This window comes from Dipteris shenzhenensis, chromosome 14 (assembly GCF_047967505.1).
Source record: "Dipteris shenzhenensis isolate YYH24624 ecotype China chromosome 14, Dip_SZ_1.0, whole genome shotgun sequence".
Classification (NCBI taxonomy): domain Eukaryota; kingdom Viridiplantae; phylum Streptophyta; class Polypodiopsida; order Gleicheniales; family Dipteridaceae; genus Dipteris; species Dipteris shenzhenensis.
In genome coordinates, this window is record NC_141609.1 from 47,193,493 (window position 1) to 47,219,839 (window position 26,347).

The 26,347-nt window shown below is 39.4% G+C and overlaps 1 protein-coding gene across 1 annotated transcript; it reads left to right on the forward strand.

Moving 5' to 3' along the window:
- The first annotated feature begins 16,010 nt into the window (after positions 1-16,010).
- On the forward strand, positions 16,011-19,028 carry LOC147894733 (putative folate-biopterin transporter 7). Its single transcript, XM_087385108.1, has 2 exons — positions 16,011-17,210; positions 17,323-19,028. Exons 1-2 carry the CDS (start codon positions 16,295-16,297, stop codon positions 18,552-18,554), a joined length of 2,148 nt encoding a protein of 715 aa, XP_087241234.1. The 5' UTR covers positions 16,011-16,294; the 3' UTR covers positions 18,555-19,028.
- The last annotated feature ends 7,319 nt before the right edge of the window (positions 19,029-26,347 follow it).

Genomic DNA, 26,347 nt, shown 5'->3' on the forward strand with positions numbered 1-26,347 from the left:
CCACTTGATGATGCATAGTTGCTTTGCTGCAACTTCCCACTTTTGATGTCATTCTGCTTTTTATAGCATGTATTCTCCTTGTGTCCAGGCTTTCCACAATAATAGCATTCTGTGCTGCTATTTACTTGCTGGTTCCTTTGCCATGAACCACGGCCTCTTTGGCTCCCCCTGCCTCTAGAACTACCACGTCCTCCTCCATAGGACTGGTTTTCCTGTTGTTGCTGTTGGTTCTGATTTCCTGCACGGCCACCAAAACGGCCTCTTCCTCTACCTCTGCCTCTACCTGTATTCGAGTAGAAAGCAGTCTCTTGAGAAGTTGAGGTGGCTGAACCACCATTCCTTTGCTCTTCACTCAGCAAGAGAGCAATAAGTTCCTGAAAATCAGGAAATGTTTCACGGACTCCAATGGATGTCCGAAACTGTGCATAATCTTTCCCAAGACCATTCAAGGTCACGGACACTAAGTCCTCATCATCAACAGGTGCTCCAATGGAGGCAAGAGAATCTGCAAGGCCTTTCACCTTCAAGGAATACTCATTTATATTCAGATTTTTCCTTTGCACATTGTGCAACTCCTGCTTTAGCTGCATCTTTCGTGCTTTGGTATTTGTGCTATATAGCTTCACCAATGTATCCCATGCCTCCTTAGGCGTCTCTAGATCCTGTATATGCACAATCATAGAATCTGAAATGCTAACAGACAGCCAATACAGGCATTTTCTGGCTTTTTCATGCCATTCTTTAAAGGCCTTCAATTCAGCAGGAGTGGGAGCAGCACCCAAAACTGGTTCTGCAGTCTCACCACTGATGTACTCCCAAACTCCCTTTCCCATAAGGAAGTTTGTCATTCTGAACTTCCATGCTTGGAAGTTGTTCTTGTCAAGCTTCTCACTGACAATGGTAGACAGATTCTCAGACATTTTACAAATCACGAATTGCAACAGCAACCTGTAAACACAGCAAATGCCTCACAAGGGCAAATAGCAAAACTTCTGCAAAAAGCCTCACAGGGGCAGATCTGCAACACTGACGAAAGTGATATTTCACCACACAGTCACTTCCTAGTGACGATTTTGCATCAACAGGCAACAGGCATGAATCTGCAACTCCCAATATCTCTGCACACAGGCATACGATGCAATTTTTGTGGCACCTTTCCACCGACTAGCCGCGCAATGGTCGCACAGCGAAAAACAGGGCCTTTTTCTGAGTGCCTGCGAAGAACTTCCGCCTTCAAAACGGGCCCCGAAACGGCCTCAAATCAAGCATATACTACGCTCTCGCCACACCGCGAAGGGCCTCTCAGTCTGAAACAGTGCACTCCTGCACTTCTGGCTGTGCTACCTGCAGAGATTTGCTCCCAAACTCGAAATAGGAAAGCAACACTGGTCCTCTTACCAGGACACCACAAACTTGGCTTGCTTTCTTGAGCTCCTTACCACGAACAAGGCTCTGATACCATGTAAAGAATAAGGGAGAGAGATAGGAGACTCAAGTTCAGCTTTCTTCACAACACACAAAAGAGAGAGGACACAAGGTTGGAGGGTGAAGCCTTTCTTCACTTTTGCACACAACAACCATACAATAGAAGAGGGAAATACCCTATATGTCAAACCCTAGAATACGTGGTTCATATGTGAACCCAAACCAAAACATACGTGGTAGTCTAACTACACCACAAGTACAACTAACATAGGCGGTGACATAAATGATAGTCATCCAGGAGATATATCAGGGGTAGAGCTTGATATCTCAACACAATTAGGGTTATGGTTTTTTCACAGATGAAAAATCATATCTTTAAGAAATTTGATTTGGTAGGCCACTGGGACCCTAACAACCATGCTCATCAATTTTATGCCAAAGAAACCCCTGCAAGCCCAAAATCCGACATCATGCGCCAGTGCACATGTGACTAGAGGCCTCCCAAATCAAATTTTTTAAAGATATGATTTGGTACATGGCATAAAATTGATGGGCATGTTTGCTAGGGTCCCAGTGGCCTCCCAAATCAAATTTCTTAAAGATATGATTTTTCATTTGTGAAAACCCTTATTCTTATTAATTCTTGAAAAATGATATTTTATTAATTTACATAATCTTTGGGTTTTGATGTAATATGTTGGTTGCAGGATATCTTATGGGTTGATGATTATACCGGACGCAAGGGTGGAACCAGAGGGTCTTTTGGTGGGGGGATGGCATCGATTGGCCACTACATCAATAGAGTGGCTCAACACATTTCGGTGTTCCATCGACAATTATTGCCAGATGGAAAGATGAACATCTTCATGAAGTTCAGGGTCCTTAGTTGGATGGTGAAGATGAGGCCCATCCGTCTTATTGCCGATCGTGTTGTTCTGATTAGGCATAGTGTAGCTTTATTTTTGTTCTCAGACACATGATCTGGTCCGCTACATAGTATTATAGCTATTGCAGGGCTAGCTGGCTTTACAAATCCACAGGCTATAGAGAATAAAATTGTGCAATCGTGTCTTCTTCAGCAAGCAAAAAGGGATCTCTGAGCCAAGCAGGAAGAAGCGTAGACTAGAGTAGCTTATGCATTCAAGCTTTGATGATCTTTGTGATACTACTCAATGTAAATAAAGAATACCATTTTCAAATTATTTTCTCTTCCTATTACAAAACATTGGTTCCTTTTCTATGTTAAGTAAAATTGAGTATTATTTCCTTTTGCATGTTTTATTGTGATTAGATGTTTATTATTTCATTTTGTTGCTGTATACATCATCAAAAAGTCTTTTGTAAGTAAATTGAGAGTGCATGTAAGTAAATTAATAGATTGCAAATACACTAAAAATAAATTTGAGATTGCACATACAAAGACAATTCTAAAAAAGAAAATTTATTATATTGATGCTCGTAGGTAGAGTACAAGGTAGATGCCCATAGGTAGAGTACAAGATAGGAGGCCATAGGTAGAGTACAAGGTGGAGCATACAAAATCCCTAAGTGCCCTTGGGCTTCCTAAGACGTACAATAAATTGCATGTCTGTGGTGGTCACGGTGATCCTTTTCCTATGGATGGCAACCAGCTGGATGTCATTCGTGAGGTCTACTAAGTAGGCCTCAGCTGCATGCTGCAGGCCAAGCAAGGCATCTCAAGGAATATGCCAGGGAGCCTCCATAACTCCGTGCCTCTAAAACCGAGACATTGAGCTAAGGTTGAGGTCTCGCATGACCTCATGTACCACCCTTGTGAAGTTGGCCATCGGAATGAGCAGATCAATGGACTTCTGAAACTTTTTGATCTCCCGAAGTGCCACTATCCCTGGCTTGAATCTGTACCACCTCATTGAAGGAGGGCCTCTTTGCCCTTGATGTGGAGGGCCTCTTCCTGGATGTTGAGGGCCTCTTTGACGTGCACTTGGAGCTCGGGCACCTCTCCCCCATTGGCATGGACTCTAATTGTATGTTCTTTCCTTGGTCCTCTGCTCTGTCCTTCGTTGTTCCTCTTCCTCGTGCTCCTCCTTTGTGCTCTCTGTGTCATTCGTCTCTATCAAAGGATCTTCTTGTGCTTTCCTCTGTCCCTCCTCTTGTGCCTTCCTCTGTCCCTCTTGCTCCCTGTCTGGCTTTCGGATTGGCAGTTTCTCCCTTCGACGGGGATCATCAGGGGGAGAGGGAGGCTATCACTCTCTGTCTCTGAATCTGGAGGTGGGTCTGGTTGTGCTAGTCTCTGTGGTGCCTTGATCTTGGGCTTGGCCATGGGGGATGGAGAGAGTGTGCGAGAGAAAGGGTGAGGGTGCGAGAGAGAGGGTGGAAATGTCAGGGGCAAGTGGGAGGTAGTGTGGAAGTAGAGAGCTCTTTAAATAATGAAATGAAAATGAGGGCGCATTCTTTTATATAGGGCCCAAAACCCTAATTTGTGCAACCTTGAGCTAAATACGTGTTTCAATAAAAACCCTAAAAAAAGTAAAATTAGTGCAACCTTGAGCTAAATACTTATAATTAACATCCAATAATAGAGAATTTCTCATTTATACTACAACTCATGTCCATTATATGTTGGCTTTACTGCAATCACATAACTGAAATTACAAAGAAATTCTGAAACTTATGCATGGGCATCCACATTGGAAGAGTCTACACCATCATTTTCATTTGTCTCCACCCATATGCGCCCTTGTCTATGATGGGTTGCATGCCACCTTGCATGATTCTGTCTTGCATTTGATGAGTTGTATATTCTTCTTCGAGATTTCGTGTTAACATCTTGCAATGCATGGGACACTGAGAACTCTTTGAATGCTAGTGTTGTAGCTACTCTTATTTCGATATGCCTATACCACCATTGAACCATTGGGCTTGACTTAGTCCTACCACCCTTGTGTTGGGTCGCTCTATTATATGCACAATGTGCTTGCCAATGCGATCTTTCCATGCCTTGAGTGGACCACACTCCAATGCTTCCATAATTCCAAGCCATGTATGCTACCAAATAGAAAACAAATCAGTAAATATAGGACCATTCAATATGCACATCTCAATGTCCAAGTTAGGGATTACCATGTACTATGTGAAATGATTCTTTCCCCAAGCTATCTCCATATTCCATCTAAAGTCATTCACAGCATCGATGAAACACTTTGCATCATCTTCTTATAATCTTTTCTTTTGTAGTAAAGGTACCAAGCTATCAAGAGCTAACCACACTCGTGCCTTTTCTAGTCTTTTTTGTCCCTTCCCCCCTCGTTCACAACAGGCATTGTGTAACTTTCTCCATACATCAAACTCATTAGCACGTTTGAGCTTGTCATTCTTCTTCTTTGCAAAAGGGAATTTTAAAGCCTTGACAACACCAAAGCTTGGCTTACAAAGAACATTGCCTGTTTTTCTAGATCTTTTTTCATCTTTTGTAATCTTTACTTGCCCAGAGTGTAGTCCCATATTTGAAAGAACCTTTTTAATTCTTGCAATCATCCTCTCACTCTCTTGTTGGGGCTTCAAGTTATATGCATCAATAATGTACAGATGCACCAACTTTTCAATTATTCTCACAATAGCATGAAGCACACAAATGTGTACTCGCTCAAGAGGAATTTCAAGAATTGGGCTCCATGATGGAATTTTCCCTGGAGCAATCTGGTGCCTTAGTTTGATCTATTTCTGCAAGTTCACAGGCCCATTGCTTTTGATTCTTTTTACCACCCTTTGCAGATACTTTTGTTTCCATGCAGAGTGGACAAGGATGGCTTGTATTTGCTCCATGTGCCACATTAAACATACATTTAATAGTCTTGAGGTCAGCAACTAGATGCCATTCTACACGGTAGGATCCATAGCCCTCAACTTCAAGTAGCTCACCATTGTCATGACCTTTGATCACACTTGGGATATCGGTTTGGTAAAAAAACCACTTCAAAATTAAATGTGACTCTTTCGGCACCTACAAAAAAAAAAGTTATTTCAAATTATTCTAAGTCTTTTTGCATTATTGCATCAAAATTCAAATTTCCATCATACCTCAAAGGCAACCAACCACCAAATCTCTTGTTCTAGTTGCACACTGAATTGTCTTGCATCATCATACTCAACTTCAAGGTCCAGTACTCTATTCATCATTGTCAAACTAACTCTTTCTAAATTTTGACCTTTGACCACCTCACTTTCATCAAGCTTTACTACAATCTTCAGAGTACCATTGCATTCCTCCATAGGCATACCATAAAACTTCACCATGGCTTGCAGAACTCTTTGAACATCCATCACAAAGTTATTGTTGGCTATCAATTCCAATTCTTTAGTCTCTCTAGCTTTTGTTTTCAAAGTTAGTGTACTACATGCATGCTGGGGCTCACCGACTAAATCAAGTATGCCCAAATTGAGTGCATGCCTGGCCTTATCAACATCAGTCGGTTTAGGAAGCGGGGCTTTAACTTTTGCTCCCATAGAGAGACATGCTATTTTTAAGCTCTTAAATATGAGCCAATATGCCCTTGTACTTATCCCTATAATATCACAAACTCCTTGTACACTAGTTGCATTGAAATGCTCCACAACTTTGTTCATTGACTCAGATGTTATCTCTAATGTTAGACTTTTGAATTTTGGATGTTGTATAACGGACTCAAACATTTTTTTGTAATACTTCACCCATAGCACCATAGTGTTCATCATGGATAGACATGAGTTCTGAAACACTCCCACAAGTTCTCACTTGATGCTTCTAGTGACCACTTTTCTTGAATATTTCATCCATTGGATGCAATTTCCTCTTACCATTGGAGTATCCTTGATGAATGATAATGTTTTTTCTAACTTCTTGATCTCATCCTTCAGAGCTATGTTTTGCATCTGTAAGTGAATTGTATTTATAGTGCTCTCCCAATTGAGCATCTAATGTTTGAACCTTTACCTGTAATTCCTTATTTTTCTTCTCTATGCCATCATATGCAGACATTTGAACACTTGTAGCTTGCATAGATGATTCCAAATGTTGATTCCAAGCCTCCAACATTGCGATCCTTTTGTCTCTTTCATTAAGCAAAGATTGATATTGGCTGTGAAGGCTACTTGCTTCATGACCCATCAACCTTTGAACCATTCTCACCCTTACATATGAACTTTATGAAGCTGGTCAATCCATGGAATTGAGGAGTCTGACAAGTTTGTGGATCTACTGGATATATTTTCCCTTATAACTACAAACTCATATGTGCTTTTCCTTGATTTTGAAGAGCTACTAAATCACTTTCACTTGCTAAGGAGGATTCATTCCTCTTTAAAAATGGTGCATTCTTTGCATCTATTTGAAAATGGATATCCACCTTTTTTTAATTCTGAGCAGCTTGCATGATTTCATGCATTTTCCACCTAATATAATATAACATTGACATCAACAAATAATATACAAACATGACATGTTTCAGAAAAGTATCAAACCAAGCAAAAATGAAAACCCCAATTACGTGCAAAATCTAACGACTGAAATCTACAAATTCATAAAAACATTTACTTATCATCAAACATTGTTAAACTATGTGAATGAACAATACCTCACAAGGATCTTTGAAGAAAAAACGTGATCAAACTTGTCCTCCTCAATGGTCCCTCTTGTAATCTAGGATGCTGAAATTGATGGTTTTTTCTCCAATACTAATTATATGCTTCCAAACAACTCCAAATCTATTTTAAACCATCTTCTATAAAAAACCTCAATAGTAAGAGTGTATCTTTTAAAACAAAAAAATCTTTCTTCCTCTTTAAATCATGTATTAAAAAAAACAATGAAACTACCAAAACAAACTACAAATTAACTGCTTCTTCAAAGTTGCATCATAAAATATCATTATTTTCAGTCTTGCATTGTTCTAAAGGTTTTCTTACCTGAATCTCCATGCAAGTTGCTCTGATAGACCTTGATTTGAGTTGAAAACTAAAAACATTCTAAAACTACATGAATGAGAAGTACCTAATTCTTGGAGCAAGGTTCTTTGAAAGAAAAATTTGATTAAACTTGTCCCTCCCAGTGGTCCCAAATGTGTTCTCGGATTGATGAAGTTGATGGTTCTTGCTTCAAAACAAATTATATGCTCCCAAACATCTCGAAATCTATTTTAAGCAATATTATGTAGAAAACCAGTGATAGTAAGAGTGAAAAAGACTCATTTCTCATGGAATTTCTTACAAAACAAACAAAAATTTCAACGTTTTCAAACCATGAAATAAAACAAAACAACACAACTATACAAAATGACTACAAACTAGCTGTCTCTTCAAAGTTACATCATTAACAAACAAATCTTGTCATAATCACTATGTTGCATTGTTCCAAAGATTATCTCACCTGAACCTCCATACAAGCTATCTGGATGGATGCAAAACCTTCACAAATGGTTCGAAATCATGCACCCTTAGAGATTGCAGTAGGGAAAGTAACTAGTATTGAGAGATGGGCAAAAGAAAGATTGATTCTCATGCATTAACAACTGCAATGCCTGAAAGTCAATCTTCTTTGATCCTTTCTCAAAGAATCTCGTCCAGTAGCTACTTCTAAGCTCCAAACAACTTGCATCATTCATGGCTCACTTAGAACATTGATTGCCTTGTCTTCCAATAGACAAGGGAACGCCTTTAAACATATCCTGAATTTAGATCCTTTTTGTGAGAATAAGGTTATTGGATAACATATAATCTAGCTATGTTTACTATCTCTTTGAGGGTAGGCAATATTGATGTTTCCATTATGTAGAACCTCCTCTTATAGCTTCCTTCGTCTATATCATGAAAATTTGACAATGATGGAGAGTGATGTTACATAAGTTGATACAGAATGCTTTGTCTCCTCTCACTCCTCTACTCTAGACTGCATTGGGATCATCTCCTTAAAGTCCCCAAAGGTCCTTGTATGGATCCGAATCATTGGATAGTTTTTGTTTGTGTCCTCAATATATACCACATGGAAATTTAGGAAATTTACATGATTGGAATGTCCTTAATAACTTCTATAGTAGACAATCTCTAATCATGAAATTTATTATTTTAGTTATCCTAGGCACCATTACATTGCAAATGGCTCCCTTAACTCCATAATTATCAATCATAATGTCCATTATATGTGGGTACCTAGTGATATCATTGGAGATGGATGAAATCTCACATACCTTTCCATCCTTCTTTTGAAATGCTTTGTTGAGGATCCCCTTTGCACCCAAGGACTAAGTGCTAGAGGTGAGGAAAGTTTGAAGTTGAGGGCACTATTGGCCAAATCTTCCACCACCAAATAGGCTTTATCCTTGGAAAAACTATTGACTCTAGTTTCTTCCTTTGGGATCAAGGGGCGAGGCCATTCGAACTAATTTGCCACTGGATGACAACCACAAAGCCTTTGGATGATAACTTTGGTGGCTGTCGGCGGTGTAGTTGCCACCCAGCTATCCCGTGTCTAGATATTGAGACACGATGGGGATTGAGAACAAACCGTTATGGGCAAACTCACTGTAATATGTAATATACTTCAGTCCTGTCTTACCACAGAGGAGTAAATATGTTTCAAGCCTATATGGACAAAAGACTGTGGAGATCTGCCAGCCCATGACTTTAGAATGGATTCGTGCGCCATGCTGAGATCCATGCTAGGATTTCATTGATGACCACGATTTCTAGAAGATACGATTCTATTTGACTACTGGTTTTTTTTGCTTCCAAATTAGAGACATGGAAATTTGTGAGAGATGCACCCTTACAGTCCTTGAGTTAACTAGAAGCTCAGCAGATGGTAGATTTAGCTTCAGCATTTCTAACAAATACTTCATTTCCCTTTACTTCATTAAGCCTTCAGTTTCACACTAACGTGTTCCAAGACCTCGTCCAAGACTGGGGCTTACGCGAAAACTGATTGAACAAAGAGAGACAAAGAAGTCTACGTGATCTTCCTCCTCATACAGGTGCCCGAGAAGGTTTACGTGGGCTCATGATCATGTAATCCCTGGGTTGGTAACAAAAAAATCCTTCTGTATGGGCCGCTGCGTGAGGCATTCCATGAACTCATGGTTCATTTGGAGCTCCATTACGATCATGTGTCATGAGCAGGACTTTACTCACTCTTAGGATTATGGAGTGCAGTACTTGAGGACAACGTTAGAGGAACTTCCAGCATATTTGTTGTCGTTGCTTCATTAGCAATGGGTTTCTTGAGATTGATTAATGCACACAGGTATCGTAGGAGGAGATGCGGACTTCACACTACCTTCTTGGGGTAGTTTATAGTCTAGCCTATAACCCCCTTTTAGCTCTAATGTGAACTCAACGAATGCTTTAGGAAGATTGGAAGCTTCATCTTGGAACTACCTTGATCATGGGTTTTAATCCAGCACCCTTGTTGTTGACTTACCCGTGGGTTAGTAGTCCCCGACTATGTAGAGTTTTTCTATGGGAGCCTTTTAATTTTTTATCTTGTATAAGAAACTTTGATACTTTATAAATTGTGAGCATTGTAAAATTTGTGATCGCTTAAATTTTTTTGCAGTTAGAGGCCTACGTCTCATGACTAGATATAACTCTACTGAGTTAGGATTAACATTTTTTTGATAGAACACGAGAATTGGCATTTTTGGGAAGAAATTTTTGAGCCTGTTAGTATGCCTTTATTACTTCTTCATAAGGAAAATTTACTTTTTATGGGATATGGACTTAAAAGACCTTTTTGGGATAAAGAGTTAGGCATTTTCGAGTCCCTTTATTGATTCTTCATTTTGTATTAATATGAGTTTATTTGCTAGAAACTATTATTATATGAAGTTTTATGGGGCAAGTCCCAAGGTCAAGGAGGCATTAAGCCTAAAGTGTGACATTTATGATGCAGGGGTTAGTCAGGACATGTTTCCATTAATTTTGAATTCATTATAACACCCCATAGTGGGATAATCTTTTCTACTTATGAATGGAATGACCCTGATGATGCAAGAATTGGAGACCCTTTTAAGATTTTATCTTGCAGGTTTATGGGGCCATGGCTTACTTTGAAATGGAAACTGGATTAATGTCTTTAACCCTCACTTTACTAAACACTTCACTTGTTATATTATACCTTTCTGCTTGCTACAACTTACTAGAATTCTGACATTTTTTGGCCAACATATGTTTAATAAGAATGCCAAGGTTTGATGCTAATCTAGATAGAGTGACATGGATAACAACTATGTGCCGACATTAAAGCCACGCTTCCACAACAAAAATATATTGTTATAACCTTCATTTTTGTTGTGATGGTGCCAAGTGAGTCGGCATACCTCTCCATCAGATTTGCATTATAAAATCTAAGGCATGAAGATATGGTGTTGGCAACTTCGAGGCGTACTCTACAGTGGATTATCTCCAAGTATTGATAAATAGAATTGTACATTCTATTAGAGACTAGCCATTAGTATTGTTGTACTTTTTGCAATGTAATAACATGAATGTGAGTATAAAACTTGACTCCCAGTTTGATACTTTGTCAGAAGGAACGGTATGATATGGATAATTCTCACTTATGCAGTATTAAGAGGTTGGTTACTAATGGACTACTCTCACTAGGTGTTTGAAAAGGGCAATAACGGATGTTTGCAATTGGTTTACTTTGACATTGGAAACTGGTCTAGTAGTGTAGTAGGATAGATTGTTTGATAGGACGAACACACACACACACACACACACACACACACACACACACACACACACACACACAGAGCACATTCTCTCTCTCTCTCTCTCTCTCTCTCTCTCTCTCTCTCTCTCTTCCAGTTTCTTTGACATACTATCTGCCATAACAAATTTTCACTCCCCCTTAAGAATTATTCAATTCCACTAGCACCTTAACTTCAAATTAGTAATAATCCAACACCCCAAGCTTTCTTTTTTTCCCAAGGGAATTTTACATTTATAATATTTTAACTTTTTAATCAAAATTTTTTGACTTTATTAGTAAATACATACACAACCTTTCCTCTTCCCAACTGCTCCCCCCCTTCTCCCTTTTTTGTTTCCCCTTTCCTCCCTACATTTATTTCTTATTTAATTATTTGGCTTAAATTAAGGCTTCTCAGACTCTACATTTTGTATTGTGAGTTTTTCCCCCCAATTATATTAAAGGTAAGTGGACCCTGACCTCAAAATTTGGACTACCTGATGGATTCGACATCTTGTTCTAATCTTGTGCTCCTCTTTCAAATTCAATATCTTTATAAATTCACAATTTTGTTGGAATTTTTGCAAACTCTCAATTTGTTACAATTCTCAACTTAGATGTCTCAAAAAAAATAAAAATAAATTCCATTCTTATCCCAGATACAACTTTTTATTCAAATGTTGGAATTAATTGTATGGCTCATTTATTCAGGGGACTATTAAATCCAAACACACACATTGATTTTCTAACTAGCCTTTGGTCGGGCTAGTGCCATACAGTTATTTCACAGTCATTGGATAATTCTTTAGACATTTGTGGTTCTCCTTATCAACTAGTCAATTTTGCAGAACTTTACTTTTTATGGGCATAACCATCTACTTTGGAGTTGGGTTACACATCTACTCTTGGCTTCACTTTTGCACTTATCATACAAATCCATTTTTTGATACGGGCCACACACACACATACACACACACACGCGTGCGCGTATGCGTGCACACACACACCACACACACACAAATTTTTTTAAGTGAAAACTTTGAGTGCTTTATATTACAAGAGAGCTATCCACAAAAAGAAACTGGTAAGCTGAAATAGTACATCAGGCAAAAATGTCCATGTAGGATAAATATACATCGTGATCTATGCAGTAAGTTTGCAGACAATCGAAAAGCAATTGTTGTAAAGAATGATGAAAGAAAATAAAAGGAGAAAAAACTAGATCTCCAAAGACTCTATGGTTTCTAGCTCTCCAGAGAGTCCAGAGTGCCCAGTAGCAAACCCAAGTAAAGAATAACTCAAAACGTAGATATCTAGGATAGATCCCAAACAACCAGAAAAGCTTGCCAAAAGAAGCCTGAGAAAATTACCACAACCACCATTGTGATCCTTGATTGTAGCTTTGCTCATCTCGCCACCTACCTCAACCGCATTGTTGCCCATGCACCTCAACCACATTGATGCCCATTTTTCCTCCTTTTTCGTTACACACTAGCCTTTCCAAGTATGCCACTTTGACACATGGTAGTGTCTTGTGACAACATCATTGTAAAAATACTTACCACATCAACAACATTTGTACATGTCGTGTTAGTATAGCCATGTCATTTGTTCATGCCAACACAACCACCTCATAATCTCCCATGTAATCATTGTGCATCCTAGACAACAACCACATTAGCACATTAGTATAGCCATGCCATTTGTTCATGTCACACAACCACCTCATCATATCCCATGTAATCATTGTGCATCCTAGACACATGCACTCCATAGGCATTTTTCTTGATGTAGTAAGCACATGAGCACAACGGTACCTATACGACACAAGCTTGTATGTGCCACCAACACTTGGATGTCACATGGAATGCAAAGACACATCTAATATGCAAAAGGATAATAAAAAAGTGCTTATAAACCTAGACTTATCAATAATCAATGCCAAATGATTGTTTAAGTACTTATAAGCATCTATGTGGAAGTGAAAGAGTGTATGGAAACTCAAGTGGCAAATTGATTTAGTAAAATGCAATCAAATGGAGACTAGCATCAATAAGCAAATGGAGTTAAGCAAGGAGTTAAGCAAATGGAGTCCCGCATCAACAATCAAGCAGATCTTAAACCATTAATCAAAGTGGAAAATAGATTAGACAATTAAACAAAAGATTGCAATTAAGGGTTTGACTAGCAAAGGCAACTTGACAAAACAATAAGTCGATAGATAGCCAAAGTATGCATTGAGTAGTCTACATGATAATCAACCAAGTCTACAAAACAAAAAGGCAAACTATACAACCAAGGCAACATCTACAAACCAGAATTTCAACTATTCTATTCCAACTAAGAAAGACAATAATGGAAATACATTGCAATATTAAACAAATCTAGAAAACATTTTAATATGTTGTGAATGACAACAAATCGCAACTATCAAAGGTAGAAAATCCAACATTTATAGGTGTACCTTAGTAAAGTGGAAATAATAGAGATGCACCCAATGTAGAATGAATAAGACTCAATCAATGAATGAGCAATATCAATTTGGATAAGTTTTCTACAAGCAACACCACCACCAATAGTTTGGAAGAGATTTCATTAGTGAGAACCACTATACACAACATGGATAAGACTTTAGCACAAAGTACGATCACATTGGGTGACCCTCCCGTAAAGAGCACAACCATCAGAGAATGGAAAATTTTGTTTGATGATATACCCAATTCAAAAAGCAGGACGTGTAGAAAGTTCAACACTTATATCATGATCTCACGATATGCAGTAGTTTTAGCGCGATATGGAACTATTTCACAGGAAATTTATATAAGGCTAAAGATCAAGTGGAGAGGAAATACCTCTATTTCGGCCTGATTATATTTCATAATGTTGTTGAAGAAACTTATGCAATCTGACATCAAGTCAAAGATCAAAGAAGTGCACTAAGAGTAGTGCCCCAACCAATGCCCGTGCTAAGTCAACAATGACAACAAAGTTAGCATGGAAGCCGACAATGCATTTAGCAATGAAACAAACGTTCATGATCAATGTATTAGATATGCAATCTTCAGACAGAAAGGGAATGAATATATAATATGTAGAGAGATTATCATCAAGAAGAAACCAATGATCAACATATGTTGACACAAGCGTGCATCATCCATAAAATGCAATAAAAGCAACATAAGATTGCTTGATACATGGTTATATGCAATAAAATTGTAATAAGGAAAATGGGCTAGTGCAACATATGGTTCAATGTATGATTCCACAATTGGATGTGTCTTTGTGACACTGAAGAAACTCCATTAGAGAGTTATTCAACATGGAAAATCTAGTCAACATGCAAATTCATGCATCACAATAAGTTGGATATTCCAATTACTAAGCTCCACCAATCATTGTTTACTACACACAAAATGTAGAAAGGGTCATGTAATTAATTAGTGGTAGACTTACACACATGTATTTCTCTGGAATGACATGAAGACGAAATTTGCTTCATTGTGACAAACATTTTCACTTGTGCATACTTGTTATGGAATTCCATTTGAAGCACTCTTGGGGTACATGCTCTTGCAAATACTAAAAGGTGGAACATCCTACTTGTATGCTAAAGCCGTACCAATAAGGGATTGGAGAAGAAGAGATAGAATATTGTCAAGTTGATATTGATCCGTTGCAACCTCACCGTAGCCACATGATATGATGTTAGCAAGATTTTTCCACTTCAAGCCCACACATTGATTGACACGTTTGGCTTTGAATAAGGCAAGAGAAGAAGTGTGTCATTGTCATATTGGGGACTACTTCAAATCCCACATGGCCAAAACCCCATATACAAACATGGTGCATGGGTCCTTACATATGTACATACGTGTGTGCCGTGTGTGTATTGGCACTTTTGAATAAGGCAATAGAAGAAGGGTATCATTTGTCATATTGGGGACTACTTCAAGTCATGGCAAAAAATTCAATGGATGTGCATGAATCCTTACATATGCACATATGTGTATGCATGTGTGAGTACGTGTGTGAGTGCGCATGTGTGTGAGAGAGAGAGAGAGAGAGAGAGAGAGATTTTTGGGACATCTTTCCTTCTATTTTACCATTCGGGTTTGAAAGGCTCATTGGTCAAATTGAGACTTCTTTGAAATATATATCATTCTTAAACTCAAATTTTGCTTTGATTTTATTTTATGTTTTGCATTTGGGAGCATTAAAGGAGAATAGGCAATGGGGTGTCAAGTAAGTTGGTGATAACCTTACCGACTTGGCAAAGAATGATGTTTCTTTCTTTTTCTTTTCTTAAGAATATGGAATGAGATGGACAAATAGAAGAAGTTGGGTCAAGGGGAGAAGATTTTGGGAGCGTGGGGAAGTATATAATAGAATCTAGATTTGAAGGACAAAAAAGCGACCGAGGGGAGGAGGACCACGTGGAGAGGGAGGATGACGTGGGAAGGAAAGATATTTGCAAGAGAGAGAGCAAATGAATGAGGGTGGAGGGAAAACCGGACTGGGGTTAGGCTAGGAGAAGGGTTGGGTTAGGTGTCATGGTGGGAGGAAATGGTAGTTAGGGGGGGGCAGTTGGAAGTAAAACTAAAGCTAACGCTTTCAAAAACAGATGTGATCTTCTTGTAGTCAAATGCAAAATCAGATCTTTGTGTTTGACAAAAAAATCACTGTTGTTACAAAGATTCAAACAACTTTACTTGTTGCGCAATCTCCTTCATTTCCCCACAGATGACTCTTGCAAATTGCAATTTAGCAAACTTGAAACAACTTTACTCGTGTGAAATCTCTCTTTATCACTGTTGCAAACTTTACTTGTGCAATCTCCTTCCTTTGCCCACTGATCACTGTTGTTGCAAAGTTCAAACAAACAACTTTACTGTTGTGCAATCTCCTTCTTTTCCCCACAGTCTCTATTGGACGCAACAGAAACTTTCCTTCTTCCTTCTGCCTCTCTAATCTTCAGACCTCACCCTCCATCTCCCCTTGGCTATGCAGGAGAAATACACCCTTCAGCCTCCTCCTTGCCCTCCACCCACCACCAAATTCTTCAGCTCCCACGTCCCTTTGTGACTGAGAAGGCTCATCTTCCTCTCTCCCCCCCCCCCTCCCTGCTCCCTCTTGTAGCCCCCTCCCTCGCTTTGCTTCCCCCATTCCATGCCTGCTTTTCATGGTGCCATCCTCCACACTGTCACCGATCCTCCCCCATGGACCTCCCATCGCCCCTGTTTCGGGACTCCCAGACCCGGTCCTTGCTGCCTCCGCGATCCCCTGCTTTTCCTGCGGCGACAACGCATGACCCACCTCTTCCCAGAAAGCTTAGGTCTCGGGACAGCTCGCGATTTAGAGCTCTCTGGATGTAACCCATCAGCCTCTCATCCCTCCCGTAGAGGGATTGCCATTTGTAGGAGCAAAGGCGACCTGCAGAATCATACATCTCATCAGATTAGACGAAAGAACCTCAGAGAGGACGCATCCGCTGCAACAGTGAGAACTGGTACAAGGCAATCTTGTGACGGAAGGCAGGCAGGACTGCAGGAAACTTTGGAAGGACAGTTCCGGCTTACAATCGTGCAGAAGGATTGCCTTGTCGATCTCTCCTCCCCCACTTCCAGCCCTGACTCCAGTCCTTTCTCGCTTCTTGATTCTGTGAACCAGATAGCCTTGATCCATTCAGCCCCCTTCCTGCTGCAAAGCCTCACTGGGAGCCTCGTTACCTTAGCTCGACGGCAGAGTCGCAGAATTTTCTGCTTCCTTCTCACTGCCCCATCATTCCCTCGTAGAAGGACAGAAGGCATGGCTGTGTTCAACTGGCTTGACAATTTGGGGCGGATTTATGGAGTGTCCTTGATGGTTTTGGTAGGCTTGGGTTACTGGATCCAAGGCTTCCGTTGCTTTCCGTGGTTCGCCGTCAATTTTTACTTCAAAGATGTCCTCACAGTCGATCCAAGCACACTGCAGATTGTACAAAATACTGTTAACCTCCCTATGGTGGCTAAGCCCGTCTACGGGATTGTTTCCGATGCTGTGTACATCGGAGGGGCTCATCGTGTGCCGTATCTTGTAATTGGAGGTATTTTCTGGTTCCTTATGTGGCATCCATTTCAAGTTCTTCTTCTAATATCGGTCGCTTGATTTCTTGGCAATGGGTGCACAAACTGACCAAAGTGTTGTCTGTAATTTAGGTTCCCTACAAGTGCTTTCATGGGGCATGATTGCGTTTTTCCCCGGGGGTGGCTCTTCGGTGTTGATGATCGCAATCTTCCTCGCAATGAGCAACCTGGGGGCGTCTATGGTCGATGTTGCAAACGATGCACTTGTGGCTGAATGTGCGAAGAAGAAGAAATCCACAGGTGAATTGCAATCGTTCGCATGGTTCTCAACGGCTGCAGGCGGAGTTCTGGGGAACTTGATTGCAGCATTCGCTCTGAGCCGGATGGATTTCAAGGTAATGTTTGGGGTATTCGGGCTGCTCGTTTCCTTCCAAGTCTTCAAGTCCATCGGGGTAAATGAGGGCTCTTTTGGCTTGAGAATGCCGCATGCTATGAATGGCGACATGGAAAAGAGGAACGAAACCATGGAGCTCTCCAAGGCCACGAAGAAGAGGCCCAAACTACTGCCCAGCCTGGTGAACGGCTCTGATGTTTCTTCCACAGTCGAGGATGGATGGATGCATTCGTCAGTGAATCTGGCGAGGGTAGAAGCAGTAATGGACGAAGAGCTCATCAAAACCCCCGGAATGGGGCAGCAATTCACGGACCTTATTCATCTGGTGAGGCAACCAGAGATCTTGTACCCTTTATCGTGGTTCATGGCGTCCTACGCCATGATACCTACCTTAGCAGGGACGATGTTCTTCTTCCAAACGCAGCATCTGAAGGTGGATCCTTCGATAGTAGGCCTCGCGAAGGTGATGGGTCAAGTAGCTCTGATGGGAGGAAGCGCTGTATACAGCCGCTATCTGAAAGCCATGCCGCTCCGAAAGCTTCTGGGGGGAATTCAGATCCTGCTATGCTTCTCCATGCTCTTCGACATCTTCCTGGTCAAGAGAATGAATGTGGAGCTGGGAATCCCCGATGCTGTGCTTGTTCTTGGCGGATCAGCCTTCGTTGACGCCCTCAACCAGTTCAAGATCCTTCCCTTCATGGTCTTGTTGGCGCAGCTATGCCCTGCAGGCAGCGAAGGCTCCCTGCTTGCTGCCTTCATGTCCGTCCAGTGCCTCGCCACCATCATCAGTGGTTACATGGGCGTGACCCTCGCGTCCATGCTTCATATCTCCTCCAATGACTTCTCCGAGCTCCCCACTGGGATCTTCCTGCAGGCCATGGCCGCATTGCTTCCCCTGGTCTGGATTTCCTTCATCCCAGACGGATCGAAGGTGGCTACTTTGCAGTCGCGAGACGGCAAGCGAACCTAGGCTGGAGAATGATCTGTTCCTTTTGGGCAGTGTTATTGGGCAAGAACATCCAACACAGGAAAGCAAACGATTTATATTTCCATAGCTGAGCTACGCAGAGTCACTTCTCCATAGCCGGCTGGAAACAGGCTCCATTGCTGGGCTGTGCTTCTCCATAGCTGGCTGGAAACAGTCTCCATTGCTGGGCTGTGCTTCTCCATAGCTGGCTGTCAACAGCCGTCCATAGCTGGGCTGTGCAGAGTCACTTCTCTATAGCTGGGCTTTGAACAGTCACTTCCCTGAGCGGGGAAGGATTGTTTCTAATGAGGACTTCACTACATTGTGATGCTTTTAACCTATTTGTGAAACCAATTCTATTTTGATGATTTTAACCTCCTAGTCAAACCAATTCTATGTATTCTTTTAGCCTTCACTGCTCGTACTTCATTCCATGCAATTTTAGTATCCTCTAAGGAGTTTATGTGCTAGACTTGTGCGCCACCCTATGATTAGGGAGAGGTAGATGGACAATTAGCAAAGCAATAGTAGTTGAAGTGCAAAACAAGACACATACATTGGTCCACCAAGACATGATTTTCTACATGAGTCAACTAGTTTGGTGCTAATCTTCCCTTGAGTAGTAGCTTTCTTCATGACTAGTATCATGTGATGCTCAAAATGTGCATGCCCCTTAAGTTGATTTTTAGTCGAGCTATAAAGTTTTCACCTTGTACTTACTAGTATGTTCCCTTCTCTATTAAAATATAATTCACAATGGTATAGCTGTAGGGATGCAAAGAGATATATAATTTGCGATAATGTAGCTGTAGGGATGGTTATATTCTAGTGTTGAAACCCCATCTCTCCTAGCCACACAAGCCTACTAACGAATGAAAACAAAACAAGAAGAGAGGCAAGTAGCCTATGGCCCAAAAACTAGCACTTCGATGTTAAGCTGAAAAATTTCTTCTAAAGAAATAATATTTTATCATTCACAAATATGTACTTGTAGCGATGCGAGGAGAGGAGAACTAAGGCAAAGGGTGGAGGGGGACATTATTATAACGTTAAAATGGATATGAATGAGTATGGTAGCAAGACTCCAGAGGCTCCATGTGGACTTCTTGTTCGCTTGCCCACCCACTTATCTTGCTTCATCCCAAAGCATAGTCTAGGTTGAAGAAGTCAGCTTGTGTGAGTATTCATGAAGGGTTCCGTGTTCACTATTGTGATCAAGGGGATGCATGGAAAGGCTTTCAAGAGGCTTATGCATGATCATGGTCCCTATGTTCTCTCCTCTCCACTCTTGTCTAAGAGCCATTGTATATGCTATCCTTAGCTTCTCTTACACGTGTTCAAATGGTTTGTTTAAAACAAATCTGTGGCACTAGTAATCCATGTGGCTCAAGGTATCCAAGTGCATTATTAATTAGGTTGGGCTTGACATGCAAGCTAAAAAAACACACGCATATAGCTTTTTGACTGTTAATATTATTGTATTTAATTTACTTTCGTTTTTGGGTATCTTTTTTAGCTTAGATGAAACACTTGTTTGGGAATGTTGAAATCAGTTTTGCAGTGGTAGATTATGAAATGCAAACCCATGTTTTAGGTTTGCAAGCACAAATCTGATTCCTAGAATAGTAGGTTGAGGATGCGTCTAGACACTTAATAATATTGATGTTGTGGCACTAGTTTAGATTAGTGTGTACTTGATATGACTAGTTGAAGATATTAACTCGGTCTTGCTTCCAAAAATATAAAAATATTTTAACAAATAGTGATGTTGTAACACTAGTTTAGAAGTGTATGTAAGTACCATGATTAATTGAATATATTAGCTTGTGCTTTGTTGGGTTATATACCTTGCTTGGGAGGGGTAGTATGCTTTTGTATCTACATTTCCAAATAGTAATTACAATTGTGGAAAGGTTGATAGAATTTGACAAGATAAAAAACAATGTGTAGTAACATGGGGATTTTGGGGGTATTGCATGGATGACATAGGTGAATCAAGGGATGCTTGCATATTGCATCAATGGCATACACAATACGATTTTAAATGATTATACACAATGTAAATGCAAAGAATGTCTCTGTCTAAAGTGCAATGGAGAATAGGGTTGGCTTGAGCACCACAAATGGCTTTGATGTGTTTTGAAAACTACAATTGGGGAATTGATTATGTATGAATGATAAACACATCTTTCAAAATGTAAATGCAACAAAGTACTTCTCTATGCCATCTTGGTTCATGTCACATCGAATGCCATAGGTTGGATGTGGAGCATGAATCTCTACTCTTTGGCATGTGCTTAGTGCATTGTTACAATGCTGATGTCAATGAATTTGATTGAAACACCTCGTTTAATGAGGCCGTATATGGACCAACATATCATCAACAAAGGTAGCATGATCCTCATGTTCTTAGCATGTAAAGGATCCAGAGCAAAAATCTCAAGGATTGGGGCCATCGAGAAGGGTTGAACCTTGGTAATATACTATATGTACCCTTTAAATTTTAAGCTTTGAAATATTGGTCAAGGGACTACCAAATGCCATTTCACACATTTCGACAAGGTCCAATTGCTAATCAGTTGCATTCTACACACACACACACACACACACACACACATAGCATTCTCCCATGCTATCTTAACCCACCTACATAAATTGTACGAGAATTGTACACCTAACAATTCATTGAGTATGACCCTCATAAGAAAATGCTCATTGAAAGGGAGCATAACAAATCTTGTGGTTGGAATGCCAATGTGATAATACTATAATACAAGCACATTGTTCAATGTTGATAGCATTTTCCCACTCTATAGTACACTCATAACATTTTTTGAGTATAGAACACCTAGAACATTCTTTGAGTATGACCCTCATTATAAAATGCTCATTGACAAGCTTCGGAAGAGGGAGCATAACAAATCCTATGGTTGGAATATCAAGACTAGTACTAGCATATTATTGAAATATGATTATATGATTTTTGACAAGCATACATGTTTTCATTTCCACAGTACAACTTGAACTAAAAATGAAGCATGTGGGCCTTTTACACAAAGCTGATTTCAGCCTTTGATAGGTGGCAAAGAGAGAGGAGAGAGAGAGAGAGAGAGAGAGAGAGAGAGAGAGAGAGAGAGAGAGAGAGAGAGAGAGAGAGAGATAGGCACGTGCACGTTTGAATAATGCACCATAGATATTTTGCAGTTGTGCATACCAATTGGTGAAAAACGGGGTTTGTGGTGACTTCGACTATCCAAACATATCCAACAGCCATGATACTTTGCACTCACCTCACAATACGTGGTATTAACATGCATGAAAATTATTCTACCCATCGGGTATGAGGGCGTTTGAGTAACACACCTCAAAGCATGTTTTTTAATGGTTGTGCATAGCACTTGGGTGAAAATAGGGGTTTGTTGGCGATTTTGACCATCCAAAGCATATCTGATGAAAATGATACTTTGCATGCACCTCAGTATAGGTGGGAATAATGCAATTTCATAGTATAATGCCCATCGGGTATGTGCGTGTTTGAATAACACACCTCAGATACTATTTTTTGTCGGTTGTGCATAACACTTAGTTAAAATGATACTTTGCATGCACCTCAGTATAGGTGGGAATAATGCAATTTCATAGTATAATGCCCATCGGGTATGTGCGTGTTTGAATAACACACCTCAGATACTATTTTTTGTCGGTTGTGCATAACCATCCAAAGCATATCCGATGGGCATTATACTTTGCACCTGGGGCGCTAACTCAATATGTCATATGTTACGACCCTCATCCAAAATCCAGGGCATGGGGGGACAAGGTCCATAAATAATATGCATGGATTTCCTTAAAAAAATTCAAATATGCAAGGGAAAAATATGCAAATTTCATGTCCCCCCTCCCACAAAATATAAGGTATATACCTTGAAAAATATGCAAGATTTTAAGATTTCTACATATTTTTCATAATATGTGATGCCCAAGGGGGGGGGGGGTCTTTTGGATGAGGGGGGGTAAACAAAAACATGAAATACAAACAAGAATATGTAGTTGAGATCAAGTGGAACTCTCATTTCATAAAGAAAAATCAAATCATACACGTTTTGCAAAAATTGTGTGCAAGACAATTAGTTTTGCTTGTAATGTATTAGAGTTCGGATCATGAGTGCCTTGGTGCAAGGTTCCCCTAAAAAAATGGAGAAAAATTTGTACTCAAAAGGAGGAGGTTCCCCTAAAAAATCACCTTGTTAGCACAATTATACATGCCAATGGCCAGACAAAGAAAACCCAAGTAGAAAGCGCAAGAAATTATTGGCACAGCCACCACCATAATCATGACTGACATGCCAAACAATTATATTGCAAATGTCAAAAGATCATCTTCTTGTTGGAGAAAAGAGCTAGTAAGGTTGAGCTATAAAATTAATTATGATTTGAATTCTGAAGTTCTGTCTTGGAGTATCACCTGTGAAAACCTTGTTATAATTTGTACACACACACACACACATGTATATGTTAATATATATATATATATGTGTGTGTGTGTGTAAAGGAGGAGTTTCCCTAAAAAATTCACCTTGCTAGAAAAATTACATGGTGCCCAATTGATAGTGGCTACACAAAGTGAAGCCAAGTAGAAATTACAAGAAGTTGTTGACACCGCCACCACCATAATCATGATGGACATGCCAAACAATTATATTGCAAATGTCCAAAGATCATATTCTTCTTAGAGAAAGAGCTAGTAAGATGGAGCCATAAAATTAATTAAGATTTCAATTTTGAATTTCTTTCGTGGGGTTTTACCATTGAAAACCTTGTAGTCCAAATTTTTGGTATAGTCAATCAAAAGGCTATAGGAGACTCATTGTTGGCATTAATAATGCTAGAGGGAGATTCAATGAACTCCAAGGATCCATGCAATGATGGGATCCTATTAAAATATGTGAGCAAAACGTTCTTGCACCTCAAGATATTCTACACTAAATGCTCGTCCAATAGTGCATCTGCAGTCACTCTAACACACAGTCATGGGATTAGTATTCAGTGCATGCCATTAGTTCTTTAATTTGATTCTTGTCCATGAGCATAAGTAGTTAGAAGATAGCTATATGTAGCTCATATGTAAAGATAGTATAAAGATACTTTTAAGTATCAATACTCAAGCTTGTGGCATTGGTAATCCCTATGGCCCAAGGTATTCAAATATCCATAGCATAGATTTGTTTGAGCTTGAAAACAAGCTAAGAAAACACATGCATATATATTTTTGAAGTGAATATTTTTATGGTATTTAATTCACTTTCTTTTTTGTGATCTTTTTTAGCTTAGACGAAATGCTTGTTTGGGAAAGCTGAAACTATTTGGTGATAGATTACAAACTGCAAATCCATGTTGCACATTTGCAAGCACAAATCCAATTCATAGAATAGTTTGAGGATGCACCAAGATACTTAATAATAGTGATGTTTTACACTAGTTTAGATGTGTGTGTAGTTACTGTGAGTATGTGAGGATATTAACGTGGGCTTGCTTCCAAAAGTATACAAAAGCTTAACCAAAGTAATGATGTGACACTACTTTAGACGTGTGTGTAATTACTATGAGTAGATGAGGATACTAACTTGGGCTTTCTTCCAAAATTATATGACTTCTTAACAAACGAGTGCACTGCTCTGTGCGGGGTACTATGATTTTGAAAAGGTTGATAGAATGTATACATATTCTTAACAAATGAGTACATTTCTGGGCGAGGGGAAGTATGCTATTGAAAAAGTTGATAGAATGGGATAATATAAAAAGAAAATGGTAGTAGCATCTACATTTCCGAAAGAAAAATAAATTGTGAAAAGGTTGATAAGATAAAAAGCAATGTGTAGTAACATTAAACCAAATGAAAAAGCATAATTTTCATGGGGATCCTTGTGGTATCATATGAAATATTTAGGGAAATCCTAGGATGCTTGGGTATTGCATGAATAGCATAGGCAAATACAATTTCAAATGCTTATACACAATGAGTCTAGAAAGAATCTTTATTGGAATGATGCTTGTGTCCAAATCACAATGAAAAATAGGGTTGGCTTGAGCGCCACAAACAGCTTTGATGTGTTTTTTTTTTGCAAAAAGGCTTTGATGTGTTTTGAAAACTCCAATCTCAAGAATTGGGGCCATTGAGAAGGGTTGAGCCAAGGAATCTTGGTAATAAACTATGTGTATTTTATTAGGTTTAGCCTTTGAAATTTGGTTTTGAAATATATGTCAAGGAACTAGGAGCATGTCATTTGACACATTTCGACAAGGTCCGATTTCATTGAATATTACCCTCATACAAAAATGTTCATTGACAAGCTTTGGAAAGGGAGCATAACAAATACCATGGTTGGAAGGCCAATATGATAATACTAGCATATTATTGAATAGCACTTTCAAACTATATTATGCACCCATAGCATTTGGTGAATATGACCCTCATAATAAAGTGCTAATTGACAAGCTTGGGAAAGCGAGCACAACAAATCCTGTGGTTGGAATGTCAAGGAATAGTACTAGCATATTATTGAAATATATTCATGTGATTTTTGACAAGCATACATGTTTCATTCCGAGAGCACAACTTGAACTAAAAACCAAGAATGTGGGACTCTTATACAAAGTTGATTCTTGCTTGGAAAGGAGGCATAACAAAAAACTAAGGGGGGGGGAGAGAGAGAGAGAGAGAGAGAGAGAGAGAGAGAGAGAGAGAGAGAGAGGGTTTTTAAAAGGCGAATGCTAGAAAATTAGGTGCTCATTTGGATTTGGTAACAAAAGCTAAGTTGACCATGGCATTCGGTGAATATGACCCTCATAATAAAGTGCTAATTGACAAGCTTGGGAAAGCGAGCAAAACAAATCCTACAGTTGGAATGTCAAGGAATAGTACTAGCATATTATTGAAATATGATCATGTGATTTTTGACAAGCATACATGTTTCATTCCCAGAGCACAACTTGAACTAAAAACCAAGAATGTGGGACTCTTATACAAAGTTGATTCTTGCTTGGAAAGGAGGCATAACAAAAAACTAAGGGGGAGAGAGAGAGAGAGAGAGAGAGAGTTTTTAAAAGGTGAATGCTAGAAAATTAGGCACTCATTTGGATTTGGTACAAAAAGCTAAGTTGACGATGGCATTTGATTTTTTTGAAAAAATCTATATTGATTGCCATAAACTACCAAACTTTAATAACCAATATCTTTCGATTGACAAATTCAAATGGGGTCATGTAGCATATTAGATCAAATGGCAAGGAATGATTTAGATATTCAACATGTCTTTTGCACAATTTGATAAGTCTATATGCAAATAAGTATTTTATGAATTTATCGCTAATTTTCTCCACCAAGTTTAGTGCATGATCACACACTTTATGCTATCATTTCTTAAGGTTGAGAATAGTAGGATAGCCCAATTAGGCGCTCCTTTCCTAGGAGGTTCTTTGGAAAAAAAAACAGAGAGGGAGAGAGAGAGAGAGAGAGAGAGAGAGAGAGAGAGAGAGAGAGAGAGAGAGAGAGAGAGAGAGAGAGAGAGAGGGATTTATGTTACAATTACATGTACAGTAAAATATAGAGTCATGATAAGCCTATTTATTATGGCATGCATGGCATGAAAAAAACAAAATAAGTGATTGAGAGCAAGTGGGTTGAAACACTCATTTCATAAAGAAAATTCACATTTTTACATCTTTTGCAAGAATGTGTGCGCTAAAAAATTAGTTTTGGTTGGCATGAAATCTAAAATAATAACATGTGAGACAAT